Below are 13,832 nucleotides of genomic sequence, written 5' to 3'. Positions count from 1 at the left end.
AACCCGCCTGGACGTGATCCTGTACAACGTGCTCTAGGTGACCCTGCTTGAGCAGGGGGGTTGGACTAGATGATCTCCAGAGGTCCCTTCCAACCTCAACCATTCTGTGATTCTGTGACTTGGCCCCTACAGAACTGAGCTGCGGAGTTCTGCCATAGATGATAATTTCATTGCTTTTCCCACAGGGGATACACTTTCTGTCCTTGACAGGATGTTTGTTCGCAACTATGGACTGAGCGAATATTCCTGAGGTGAATGAACGCTCACCGGTTTACAAGAGAGCCTGGTAGTGCTTCGATTCCAACACAAAGAGGTTGCACCTGGGCAGAGAGAAATAAGACCTTTGGAGACAGTATAAACTGAAATAGAAGCAAAGGGTAAAACTGCAGTTACAAAAAGACCAAAATGAAATTTTGAACAGCTTAGCTGAGTATAAAGGCATCATGTATAGCTCTTAGGAGCATTCAGTCAAAGCTTGTAGGTTCAAGGGCAAGTTTTGCACAGCATATACACCCAGCGTTATATAATGCTCTCAGCACTGAAGCAGGATATCATGTTGCTGTTGATCAATTGCCAGTGCAAAATAACTTAGACAGTCTTTCCTTGTGTTCCAACAGAGCCTAGGGAGGCACTGATGTAGAAAACCAGCTCATTAATCCATCTAATCCTGTCAGTAGGAAGAGCTGAATGACATTTGCGCTGCACAGTTATGCAGTAGACCATCCTAAAGGAAACAGCCTTCCTTCAACATCTTTGTGATGAACAATAATTTTATTTCTTGTGAAGTTTTGCTTATCTAATGTAATCCTTCATGTTCTCTGTAGCCATTTAATTTACAATCCCATTGTAAACCACACCATACCCTAGGCCTTAAGATGTCCTGGAGAAGGAACTCAGACAGTGAATTTAGCACTGATTTGGATATTTGAAATACCTTTAACTGCATAATTTTTCTGTTCTACTATTCTATAGTAAAATAAATAGAAACAGTCAGCTTACAGTTCTTGCTTATTCTTTTCACAAAATCACAGAATAGTCAGGGTTGGAAGGGACATCTGGAGATCATCTGGTCCAACTCCCCTGCTCAAGCAAGGTCCACTAAAGCAAGTTGCCCACAACTGTGTTCAGCGGAGTTTTCAATATCTCCAAGGGTGGAGACTACACAACCTCTGGGCAACTTCTTCCAATGTTCAACCACCCTCATGGTAAAGTTTTTTCTTATATTCAGACAGAACTTTCTGTGTTTCAGTTTGTGCTCATTGCCTCTCGTTCTGTCACTGGGCACCACTGAGAGGAGTCTGTTTAAACGCTCCCATCAAACATGGATATGATCCCCCCAAGCCTTCTCTTTGCTGAGGAAGAGTCCCAGCTCTCTCGACCTCTGCTGGTATGAGAGATGCTCCAATCCTTTAATCATCTTTGTGGTCCTTTGCTGGATTCAGTCTGGTAAATCCATATCTCTCTTCGATGGGGAAGCCCAGAATTGGACACAGTACTCCAGATGTGACCCCACCAGTGCTGGGGAGAGGGGAGGCTTCCTTAGCCTTCTGGCAACACTCTTCCTAATGCACCCCAGGATACCGCTGGCCTTCTTTGCCACAAGGGCCCATTGCTGATTCATGTTCAACTTGTCCATCAGGAACCCCAGATCCTTCTCTGCTCTTGTTCCAGCTGCATTGGTTCCCATCCTGTTTTGATGCAAGGGGTTATTTCTCCCCAGGTGCAGAACTCTGCACTTCCCTTTATTGAACTTCATGAGGTTCCTCCTTGCCCATTTCTGCAACCTATCAAGGTCCCTCTGAATAGCAGCACAACCCTCTGGTGTTTCCTCACAGTTTTGTATCATCAGTAAACTGCTCTCCCCTCATCTCCCCAGCCAGTCATTCCATCAGAGAAGGCTATCAGGTTGGTTAAGCATGATTTCCCCTTGGTGAAGCCATGCTGACTACTCCTGATCACCTTCTTTTCCTCCACATGCTTGGAGATGGCATCCWGCATGAGCTGCTGCATCACTTTTCCAGGGATGGAGGTGAGGCTGACTGACCTGTAGTTTCCAGGGTCCTCCTTCTTGCCCTTTTTGAAGACTGGACTGACATTGGCTTTCTTCCACTCCTCAGGCACCTCTCCTGATTGCTATGACCTTTCCAAGATGATGGAGAGTGGCCTAGCAATAACATCCACCAGCTCCCTCAGCACTTGTGGGTGCATCCCATTAGGGCCCATGGATTTGTGGGTGTCGAGTTTGCCTAAATGATCTCTAACCTGATCCTCCTCGACCAAGGGAAAGTCTGTTATTCCTGAGTAGCATTCCTCATGTACCTCTCCCCTGCTCCCCTGCTCTAAGGCATCTGAAATCCCTTGGGCTGTAAATAAGAGACTTGAACTCAAATATTTCCCTCGCAGTTTCTGATATATCAGGTGCTAGGTTATATATGAAATTTTTCTCTTTCAAGATGGAGGTATTTCACCTGATACTTGTGGATGAATCATTGTAATGGGATTCAGAAGGGCTATATTCCAGCTCAGCAGCTTTAGGCTTGTCTATAAACTTAGCAGGTTGCCAGAAAGTGACTGGGAATTGAGTGCTACAGGCCTCTTCAAAAAAACTTTTCATAATAGCCTTCTACTGTTAAAAGACAGATAAATTTTGCTTTCACCCATTCATGATCCTATTTATTTAGAGTGATAGCTCCATGAGGCAGGGATGGAATGTTATATATAACACCTTAATACCTATGATCAGTTAGGGTTTATAAGTATCATCAGGACAGAAATAAGAGTGGCAGAGAGACTTCAAAGAATGTGGCCATGATTTGCAGAATATGCAGAACAGTGGCCAGATGCTGTTAAAAAAAAAAAGAGATACTGAGCAGGGAGTTCACTTCTGATTGGAGAAATCACACAATTAGATGATAGCACATATCAGTCTTGCTAATGAGGCCCACAAAATGAATATCCAGGAATCATAGATGAGACTTGAGCGGTGACCCTAAAACCTTTGGGAAGGATATAGCCTGCATTGAGAAATGCAATACAGAGATGTCCAAACTAGGGGGACCAAACAACTTCTGAAAATGTGAGAAATATGACTGAAGAATACGATCATCTCAGGTCAGGACCTTTTGGTTTGGGCACACCACTTTACTAAAATGACAGGACTGCTTTTGACCTGCTGCCATCTCAGTTCCCTGAATTGCATGGTAAATGTGCCAGCATGTTGGCCTAGTTCAGGTCTCTTCACTGCATTGTATCTATGGGACTGACTAACCCTAGAAACAGCCATTTAAGAACAGCATCCAAATACCAAGCTTCAGAATTTGGAGGCATCAGTAAGATTTATCTTTGTTTTGCTCCAGGCTCAAAAGTCCAAGCTGTGAGCCTGTGCAACAAGCCTACATGCTGCTTCTTCAGCAGAAGACCAGCGCTCTCTATTTAGAACACCTGGATTTCTTGCTTAAAACTAGGGTGAAAACAAAGTTAATTTTTTGCTGGAGAGAGCTTTCTGTGTAGATATTTTCTGAAAGATTGCAAAGGGCCTGAAACCAAAATGGCAATTGTTTGCTACTCCCTATGCAAATGTACATACACAGAAAACAGTGAATATTGCAAGCCACATGCACTCTAAGGGGTCCCAAAGGAAGGCTGTCTGCTTTGTCCTAGCTCAATTTCAGCAGAAAGGAGCAATATGGCATTCAATAAAAACCAGTAACTGCAGTTATCTGGGCAAAACTGGCTTTTTGAGATACAGGCTCCCTGTATTTTACAAGATTTAAGCTTCTTGCTAACTTGTTTCATAAGAAACATCTGGAAGTTCAATGGAACAAGACTTGAGTAAGGATTCAGGACAAACGGATTATAGCATCAGTATTTAGCTACAAGACAATACAGTTATTTTATGGGAACTATGCTCTTGCTTGTACTGTCTTTGTAGGGTTTCCTTGAGCTTTGAAGTATATAGGGAACACCTAGTGCCTACCTATGGTACCTGAACAGAAACTTCCAAGAAGCAGTCTGTAATTTTCACTGGAATCACTCCAACTCCTCCTCAGAACACTCTCCCCCACTACTAAAATCTTCTCCTTACATTCAAATAACCGCTACGACTTCCCACCAGCGCTCCCCTTCTCCAAATGCTCCTTTCAATATTACTAATTCTCTATACACCCAAACCCCTCTACATTTCTTACAACTTTCCGAAGCTCCTACCTGTTTTGTGAGGTAAGGGGCAAAAGTACCTGTTATTTGGCTCTTAGTAAGCGTGGTAATTTGTTATTTACAGCATGTGCTGATTGACTAACTGGCTGGTACCCTTCAGAAGATACAAGGGCAGAGTTTTGCTGTTTTTCTCTCCAGGCAACACTAATTTGGGTCTATCTCCCACTTTCACAAACCAGTCAGGGCTTTAATTCTTGAGGGATGGGCAGACAGAAAAACAGAGAAGTTGGCAAATGGACACACAGACAGCAAGTTGGTGTTAGCTTTGTTTCCTTAAGAGATTGAAATGGGAAAGCCTGAACTGCACAGAGATATAGTCACAGCATTCACTTTGCATGGAATGACACTGTAGAAGGGAAAAGGAAAAAGGTCATGTCATCAGCTGGTTTAACAGGCATCTGCAGAGCTGGAACTGTACCAGTATTTGGCCTAAAGAACTGAAGACAGGGGGTTAACATCACTCTGGGGAGAGTGGGGAACCTAGAAATCTTAAAAGATAGCTTTGTAAGAAAAGCTACAGAAGAACAAAAAAGCCCACAAGCCCTAGAAATTGGGAAAAGATCAATAAAGGTATCAGTGGCACCTCCAAGGACCCATTTCTCATTTCTGCAACTACTTTTGGATCATGACACTCTCTCTTGTATGTGTAGGGAATGGATAAAAAAATACATTATTTCTGACATTTCTTGGAGATTATTTTTTAATTACTTTCCTTATTTTATTACTTTAAATATTTTTCCATCTGACATTATATGCAGGCTATCAACCTTAGCTTTGTGACTGGAAGATTAACATACTGTTGGGAAGATAAAAGAGAGACAAGAAAGATAATAGAACCAGATTCATAAAAGGTATACTGAGTACTGATAGAAATATATATTACACATGAGTAACTACACTAGGAGGGCCTTAACTTGTCCCTCAAGTGGATATGCAGTATTTTACTTTTTAATTACATTAGCATCTGCTATTTTCTCCTGCCTTTCTCAGGGTACAGAACAAACAGTGCTCAGTTAATAAATTCAGAATCTTGTGTCATCTCCAATGTTTAATGTGGGGTTCTAGAACATTCATGTTGCAAATCACCCCAAGCATGCTCTGAACCTAGCATTATTGAGTTTTTCATGTGCTTTTCAAAGAAAGTCTTAATTACAGTCTCTGTGAACTTCAGACACATTATTTAATTAACCTCCACAAGACCTATGTGAGATCAGGACATTGTATTATGCTCTGACACTCAGGAAGATTACAGTCAAAAGTACCCACTAATTTTCAATGTCTTGTTTGAGATACTTGATTTGCCTTCAGCAAATGAGAATATTCTCTGTGCAGCCTTCACTGGCTTGCAGCTGTAAACACATGGTATTTCTGCAAATCACTTCCCAGGCTGTCAAGAAGGCTATCTACACAATGAGGTGCATCCACTAATGAGTCAATGTAGAAATCTGGGAAAGTAACTTAGCACTGCAATGTGGGAAGACCTGAATGTTAAATTGACTGGCTGAATGAAAAGAAAATTGTCATAGATAGACTTGAAAGAAATTTATCTCCATAAATCACCATCCTGTCTCTTCTCCTACTGTCTTACCTAAATAACTTTCATTTTTCTGATAGCCCTTTTTTTTTCAAGGTTAATTTTGGGCAATCACTAAATCCAGGTGCCATTTCAAAACTAACAAGTAAAAAAATCTGTTAATGTTGGTAATTCCTAGCCCTGAACAAACGGACCTTTTAAAACCTTTTCCTTTGGTTGGGGGAATGGGTTGAGGGACAAAATTATTCATCAAATTTCCTGTAAAGACGTTTGGAGTTTCAGTCGCTGCTAGAAAAGTCACTGCATTTTTATAATTAACTACTTTCAGGAAGAAAAATAAATCTGCATATGATCCACTTCAAATGGAGAGGATCAGTCACAGCTTGTGCAGTCCTTGTTGAACTGGCCTTAGCATTATTCCATTTCTAGAATGCAGCTTCTGGTCTCTCCGGGAGATCCCGTCCCAGCCTGGCTTGTTGCATATTTTACCAAAGCAATTATGTTCCCTTAAGCTGCTTTTAAATATAACAGCTGCCAGCACAAGGTTATCTCCTGCTCTTAAATCATACCTTGCTGCTGAATCTGTTCATCCCAGGCTGCTAGGAAGGTTAATTAATTTCATTTAGGGTATCTATTGAAATACTAATGAGCTGATGTCAGCTGGGAGAACGTAGCAGGCAGCACATCAAACACCATCCTGCTTTTGTTCCTTCTCTCCTTCTGAATGGGATAGGGGAAATGCCTTCTGCTGGAACAGCTGCTGGTGCTGGTGGAAGAGCTGCTGGTGGTGATGACAGATGAGGAAGACTTTTAACTTTCATCTGTCTTCTGGGATGTGCAAAGTAGGGAGAGGGTGAGATATATATGGTCTGGCAGGCAGAGGCCATCTAAACTGGGAAATGGGACACTTCATACAGACGACATAGGAAGGGAAAGGTGTGAGACCTTGCCAGCCAGGCAGCACTTCAGTAGCAAGGCAGGGGAGAGAAGGGGAAATTTCCTTGCAGTTGCAGTTTTTCCTGAAGCGGCTAGCAAGGGGGATCAGTGAGCCTGAGGTAAACTAACATCTTCATCCCTCAACATTTTGGGAATGATTTTCCAGGTGTTGTCAGCACTTGGGAAGAAAGAGGCAAATCTAACAGCAAAGGATAGGTATTGTTTGCTTGTTCTGACCCTACTGCTAGCTCTGCTCAAGAGTCCTGCAGCAGTTCATGGAATACTGTTGTTGCAAGTTGTATCCTGAGAGGGTTTACCCGCACACAGATTACCCTGCTGTAAAAGTTCTCTCCAGGGCCCTCTGCCCATCTCCTGGTCTCTGTACATCCCAAGGTGTCTTTGGTCAAGTCCTGTGCAAGGGGTTTTCCTTTTACTACGCTGGCACATTCTGGCTGTGCAGGTCTCCTTGGGTGCTCCTGCTGGCTATGTCTGGCTGGGCTCTTCCAGTGCTGTGGCTGGCAACAGACCCTGTACTGGGGGACAATCCTGCTGGGGAAGTGGGGGCTTTCCTTCCTCTTGCTGCTTTCCTGACTGCAGCAGACCAACCATGTTTCTGCCAGAGCCTCTTCTGGGTCGGTGGTCTTGGAGCTGCTTTGTTTGTGCAAGCCACTTTCTCTTCCCTGACTGGTGATGTACAAGCAATGTAGTGGTGGCGGGATTCATTTGCTCTCCCTTATCCATGTCCTGGGTAGTCACTTTGACCCTGCAAAAGAAACTTGACTGCCCAGAAGGAAGCAAAGGAGGCCTGAAGAACATCACAGGCAATTACAGGATGCCTGCAGGATGGCACAACCTGTCCTAAAACCAGCACTGGTCTTAAACCCTTCATGTTCCAAGAGTCTGCTGGTATACTGCAAGTATGGGAGGGAGTAATCCTCTTCTTCCAGATTGCTTATGTTCTGCCCCTGAGATCCTCTTCCATAGCCAGAAATAAAAGCAGAGATATAGAGATGTTGATTTTTTCTCTGAAAACCACACAGTATTGCTGCGCAGAGCTGCTATACTTCATACATCCCCAAGAATGCCTGTGTTAACTGGTGCTTCAGATGTGGGAAGCTCTATATATAATAGTCTGTCTGGGAAGCAATGGCATGAATGTAAGCAGGTCTGAACAGAAACTTCAGGAGAGTCAAACTGGAGACATTCCTGCAAACAGCAATGCTGTGAACTGGTGCTACCTGGTGCGCTGGACTTGTACCTGGCAGCCCTGCAGGGTCCTGGCACCCTTGCTGAATTCCCACATAGCTTTGAGTTGTGGAAGCCTGGGGAATGGTTGCTGCCTGGAGATACTAATGCAGAAAGTATCTCCCTCTCGAGCAAGGGGTTCTTTAACGAAAGCGGACCTATAATTGTTGATTAGCAAAGAGACAATGACCTTACAAAGCTGGAGCTTTGGAAGCAAAGGGTGCTGTGTCAACACAGGCTGCTTGCCCTGAGCAGCATTAAGAACAGCAAGAGAGCACAAATGTATTCATTTCTAAAACATGCAGTTCAGGAAGTATCTCTAGAGTCTAGAGCCTTTTTTTCCAGATGCTGATCTCAAAGTGTGACCCACTCCCTGGGGAAACTGGGCCATGGATTTCTACCCCAGCAAGAGACCGGTGCTGTGCCCACAGGAGATTTGGGGCCTCAGGGTGTCCCCAGTGTCTCCCCTGCAAGGGCCAGTTTCCCCCCGTACTTGGTCCCTGCACACACACACTCTGCATGGCCCCAGAGCAGCTCCAGCTCTTTCACCCAGTTGGGAGCCTGGGGTGGGCAATGCCCACTGTCAGGCAAGTAGCAACCCTCAGTGCCAGGGACTTCTGCCTGCAGCACCTCAGGAAAAAAGGGGCAGAGTCAGGACAAGGACCCAGGAGTCCCAGCAGCCACATTGACCCCTGAGCCGTAAGGCATCATCAGTCAGAGCTCCTTTTGGAGCTACCAGTCCTGTCTAGCCCTTGAGGCCCAGAGTTTTGATAGTTATTACTGTCTATGCCAACACTTGTGAAAGAACTCCTGAAGATATTACCGTTGGTTTTCAGCTTTGCAATTGTTGGTGACAGTTTAGAACTCAAGGTGCCAGATAGCAGGTATTTTGCCATCTTTGGTCCACTCTTACTTCAGGTCAACACCTGCAGCAGGAGAGTGAAAGAGTCTGCTTGTTCCCCATTAAGAGATTTCTCCTCTCTGATCTTTTCTCCCACACTTCACCTAACTGCCCCCAGTCCTGTCCCTCTGCCTCCCTTCACCTTCTCCTGTCCGTTGCAAAGCAGCTGCTCCAGAGTGGAGTAGTGGTGAGAGCAATCACAAGTGCCTGGGCTCACTCCATCCTTGCCAGGAAGTGCAGGGAGACGCTGAGGTTACAATGGGGAGAGGGAAGCTGTCACTGTGATGTGGAGTTTCCCACTGTGACCCCAGACCGTGTCACAGAGGGGCTGCATGGATCCCCACCCTCCTGGGCATCCTGGTAGTTTTTTTCCCCACAATGGGCAGGGGAGCTGCATGGGGCATTTTAAAGCACTGCTTACACACACACACACACACACACACACACACACGTCCACCCCCCCCGTCCACCCCATTAGTAGGCAGTGGGACAAGGAGACCCAGAAGAAGGCTTTCCCAGGCTGGGGCCACCCCTGCACTGTGGTTCACTGACCCCTGCAATGTTCCACAGTGGGGATACTATGCTACCGTTGTTGGCAGTGGGGGACTGCACTGGGCTCTGAAGGAAGGGATAAATGAAAGAAGGAATATAGAGGAGTGCTGTGACTGAGCTTGTTCAGCCCCTTCAGTGCTTCATTAGGCATGGAGATAGCACAGCCTGGGGATGCTGTGTCAACACAGGCTGCTTGCCCTGAGCAGCATTAAGAACAGCAAGAGAGCACAAAGTAATACTTAAACCTCAGTTAACTGAATGTGAAGTTTGCTTCCAGCAGCATCTTGAACTGTCTTTGTTGTCCTGTTCTTTAACCATCTGTGCTGTGCTATTTTTGTTTCAATCACACAGTAACAGTCTTCAAGGATTATGGAGGGTTGTGGTTCCTGTAAGAGTGAGAAATAAACATTTAAAAAGTGAAAAAAGTTTCAGAGGTCATGGATAAACTGTAAACCAAATGCGTCTGGTACAGCCTCCATTCTTATAACAGTTTGCTAAAAAAAAAATTAAAATAAACCAACCACCAGCTTCAGGCTGTTTTTCACTGGAAACTACTGTTACAGTAAGCACTGACATTATTGATTTGAGTTAGAATGAAATAAAAAAGAAATAGGGCACATTGCACTTCACCTAGAATAAGGGCCCAGGAGGGCCCTTATCTTCTGAGGGCCAGGAGATTTTCTAAAATTAATCACAATGAAAAATATTCATTTTGCTTGATACATTACTTTGAAGTCTCCTAGGTATTTTGTAATGAAAGTCTCAACTACTTTTGCACTTAATTTTTTTTTTAAGAGGTATTACAGGAATGAATTGTCACACTTATGTAGTGTGTTCATCCTGGAAATGGCAAACCCGGCCTTAAAGCTTACTTTAGTGGGACAGGGTTCAGACTCACCTCTCCCACCTCTCAGGCTAATGCAGTTGTCACCAGACTATAAAGTTAGCTCTACTGGTTGTCATCCTGGCTGCTAGAAAAAGCCTGACTCTGTAGGCTGATGGTTAGGGTTATTAGTAGTGAGACAGTCGACAGGCAGAGGGATTCCCATTTTTTTCTTGTGGGTTTGTTTGTGTACTTTACATATAGTGGTCATCACTCCCTCTACTGGCCTGATTTGAAAAGAAGAGACTGGCTGCATTTTATAAGGATCCTGATCTTCTCTGAGCACATAGGGAGTATTTTGAAAATGCAAAAAATATGACATGTGTTTATCATGGTAGATTGTGCCAAACTAATATCTTTTTTGATAGGGTGAATGATTCCATAGAAAAGGAAGATGACCTATCTCTAATCGCACTGGAATTCAGTGAAAGAGTTGGTGCACTGCAATGGAAAACAAATCTTCTGGTTAAAGTGGAGCTTTTTACAAGAAGTGTAAGTGATGGGTATGGGGAGGGCATGAGGAGCTGAAAAAATGAAAGCAAAATATCCATGCTGAAAAAGGTGCTGTATAGTTGAAGACAGGTAACCAGTGGACTCCCTTGAGGATCAGGTGTCAGACTGATTTTGGTTAACATTTTCATTTCTGGTCTTGACACAAAAAGAGTATGTGACTGATGTTTGTTGATGACAAAAAGCTGAGAGGCACTACTAATTCAGGTGATGACCGGGCTATCATAGTGGAAGGAAATGGAATGACTGGTAGGAAACACAGTGCTAACAAGCAAGTTGGTTATGTGGGGGCAAAGAAGAACTCTTACAGCTGGAGATATCAGAGATCACCTCCAAGAAAAAGGTGTAAACTAACCATTCAATGCTTAGGAGCCACAGGACAGCTGCAGGAATAAAACATAAGCAGAAACCATCCTAAGGTGTAGCAGATGAAAAAATAGGGAAATGTAAACATAGAAGGCACTTCACTCAGAATCGTGTGTGGTATTTTGGTCAGGCAAGAGGAATTCAAAGTGGAAGACGTTAACAGAAGAAAAAAAGATATATAAGCCATTTATAATTCAGGCTGGACTGTGATATTATTACTTTTTAAACAGGAATAATGGGGCAAAAGACCTGTTTTTATGATGCAGCATAAGCAGTGTAGTTAAAAGAAAAAAATGGTATGATGCAATTCCAGAAGGTCTCTTCCAGTCTTCTATTTTTCTGCAAACAGTATCTTATCCATCATTCACTCCTAATAAACTATAAGCTCCCATCACAACTTACAATAGAAACTACTCCACATTTCTCAAAGGGATGAATGAGAGCTGTGTGACCTAAGATTCACAGCTGATAATCTGCTCAGCAGAATTTACCAGATACTTAGTGAGTACATTGCCTCTTAAAAACATCTGAAGTACACTTACTGTATGGGATGTTTCATACCCTGGTATCACATGTCCAGTCTATTGTTTTCAGATTACAATGCACTGGTTTCTATTCCTTATTGATTCAACATTCTGAATTTCTGTCATGAAGTTTATGGCTTCAGTAATTCTGGCAGGTACATCCTAAGTGGAATCCTGGAAATTAAACCGGAGACTGGTAAGTTTTTCACAAACAATAAATAAAAGTGCAGATCAAGTTTTTAAAGCTCAAATGACTTTTAAATAAAAGTTCTTTCATGGGCTGTAGCGCTCAGTGAAGACTAAGGAAAAATTCCCATTTGACTTACTATAAATTGACTTACTAGCTTCAGATTGACAGTGCTTTTTTCATAAAGAAAGGGAGGTTTAAACTGATCAGCTGGCTCTTTTTATAATGCTGGAAAATCTGGCATTTGTGAGGGTTTTTTAAAACACAAAAGCAACCCATGATAACCTCTCCTGGTACGGAGCCCTGCAACCAAGTTATTTGGAGCTGTTACTGTCAATACTTTCTAGCATGCCAGGGCATCTAATTATACCACCTATTGGTTCAAGAAAAAAGCCTCTTTAAGAGTAGACAGAGGGTTTTCTTTCTCTGCTTGTTCTTTGTCACGAGGAAAAATTATTCCACCTCCCCTTTTTTTTTTGTCTCTTGCCCACAGATCTCAGCTTAGAATCACCACGGCTTTACCTGAAATGCCACCCCTCTTTAGGAGATAAGAAAGTATGTGACCACCTTTCTGGTTTCTGAGCGTAGACAAAGCATTACGAATTTAAACTGTATGATATGGGCATCAGAATAACCCAAAAGAAGACAAGGAAGTGTAAACTAGCCAAATTTGCTAAGCTAGGCTGCTTTTAATTGCTTCAAAGTGTCTGGGTAGCAACAATGGAAAAAAAAGCATTGTTGCCACCAAAACGTGCCCAGCAGTGGCTGAATTCTGGCGGGTTACAAGAGTAACGTAACAGGCCATGCTGAGTAGGTGCAGGGTGGGAGTCACCGCTGTGCTCGTGGCAAACAAGTCTTTTAGGAGGCCAAGAGGTCTCACAGCCGTGGCTCTGAAGAGGTCGCTGCTCTGGTCATGCGGTAACTTAGACTGATGCAGGCTTTGTGCATGTCTGCAATAGCTGGTCGTGCCAGAGCAACGATGAAGTTCTCCTCTTGCTGTTAATCCCCGTGCAAGCGTGGAGTTCATCAGCCATTTGAGAAGCGGCGCCGGTGGTGTAACGCCGCTGTGCATGAGGTCGAGTAAGCTCGCCAGGAGCGTTTGAGGGCGGCGTGGGAGATGGGCCTCACTCCAGCCGCAGCAGGCAGGCAGGGGCTGTCTGTCGAGGGATGGGATGCTCCCCATGCTTTCCCATGCACCAGCTGTAGGGACTTCTCCTACCTCTGCGTGCTGCTTCTCCGCTGGGCTGCGTTGCGCCCAACCACCCTCTCATCTCTTCCCCGCAGAAGGTAAGGGGTTGTGCGACGCAGCACATTTGAACGAAGCCTTTCCCAGAAACTGCTCCTCAGAGCTAGCCACGGCAGGGTGAAGGCAAGCAGGTGCGCAGGCCTCAGTGGGGGGAGCCGCTGGCCCTCCAGGAGCCGTGCAGGAGGCAGGGGGCAGCCCCGCCGGCAAACGCCGCGCTCCCGGCCCCTGCAGAGGTGCTTCGGCCCCCCACAGACTGCAAGTAAGGAGAAGGCACCCCAGACTACACGAAGCAAGGGCTTTCGGGGCCTCTTCTCCTCAGGCCTTCGCTGCAGAGGCTCCAGGGCCTCCGGGCCGCTGCAGGAACGCCTGGGCCGGGGCCGGGGCCGGCGGGGTGCGCGGCTCCACGTGACTGCGGGGCCGGGAGAAAACCGGGGCCGGCGGCGGCGGCGGCCGCACTGCGCCCGGGCGGCGATCGCGGGAGGCGCTCGGTAGCCGCTGCCCCGAGGCTTTCGGCGCGCTGGGTCCGGGCTGGCTCTCCAGAATCATGGACTGTGCTGATATGCCTTGCTTGCTGTCAGTGAGTACAGCCCTCTTCTTCCTCGGCGTCGCTGGTTTTTTTTTAATTATTATTATTACTATTATTTTTCTTTTTTTTTTTTAATCCCCCACCCTGTGCCCCCGCCGGGGTGCGGCGGCGGGACGCGAACTCGCGGCCGCGCGTCCCGCCGCGCCG

The 13,832-nt window shown here is 45.1% G+C and overlaps 1 protein-coding gene across 1 annotated transcript in view; it reads left to right on the top strand.

Annotated features, from left to right (window-relative positions):
* The first annotated feature begins 10,940 nt into the window (after positions 1–10,940).
* ANKMY1 (ankyrin repeat and MYND domain containing 1) overlaps positions 10,941–13,832 on the top strand; it is a 29,502-nt gene continuing 26,610 nt past the window's right edge. Inside the window, exons 1-4 of the mRNA XM_026084173.1 lie at positions 10,941–11,025; positions 11,797–11,862; positions 12,347–12,408; positions 13,138–13,140. Coding sequence (XP_025939958.1) covers positions 10,941–11,025; positions 11,797–11,862; positions 12,347–12,408; positions 13,138–13,140 — 216 coding nt within the window. The remainder of the gene's footprint in view (positions 11,026–11,796; positions 11,863–12,346; positions 12,409–13,137; positions 13,141–13,832) is intronic.

The sequence above is a fragment of the Apteryx rowi genome, unplaced genomic scaffold (genome assembly GCF_003343035.1).
Source record: "Apteryx rowi isolate R43461 unplaced genomic scaffold, aptRow1 scaffold_1185, whole genome shotgun sequence".
NCBI lineage: Eukaryota > Metazoa > Chordata > Aves > Apterygiformes > Apterygidae > Apteryx > Apteryx rowi.
This window is presented reverse-complemented; position numbering and strand designations above follow the sequence as displayed.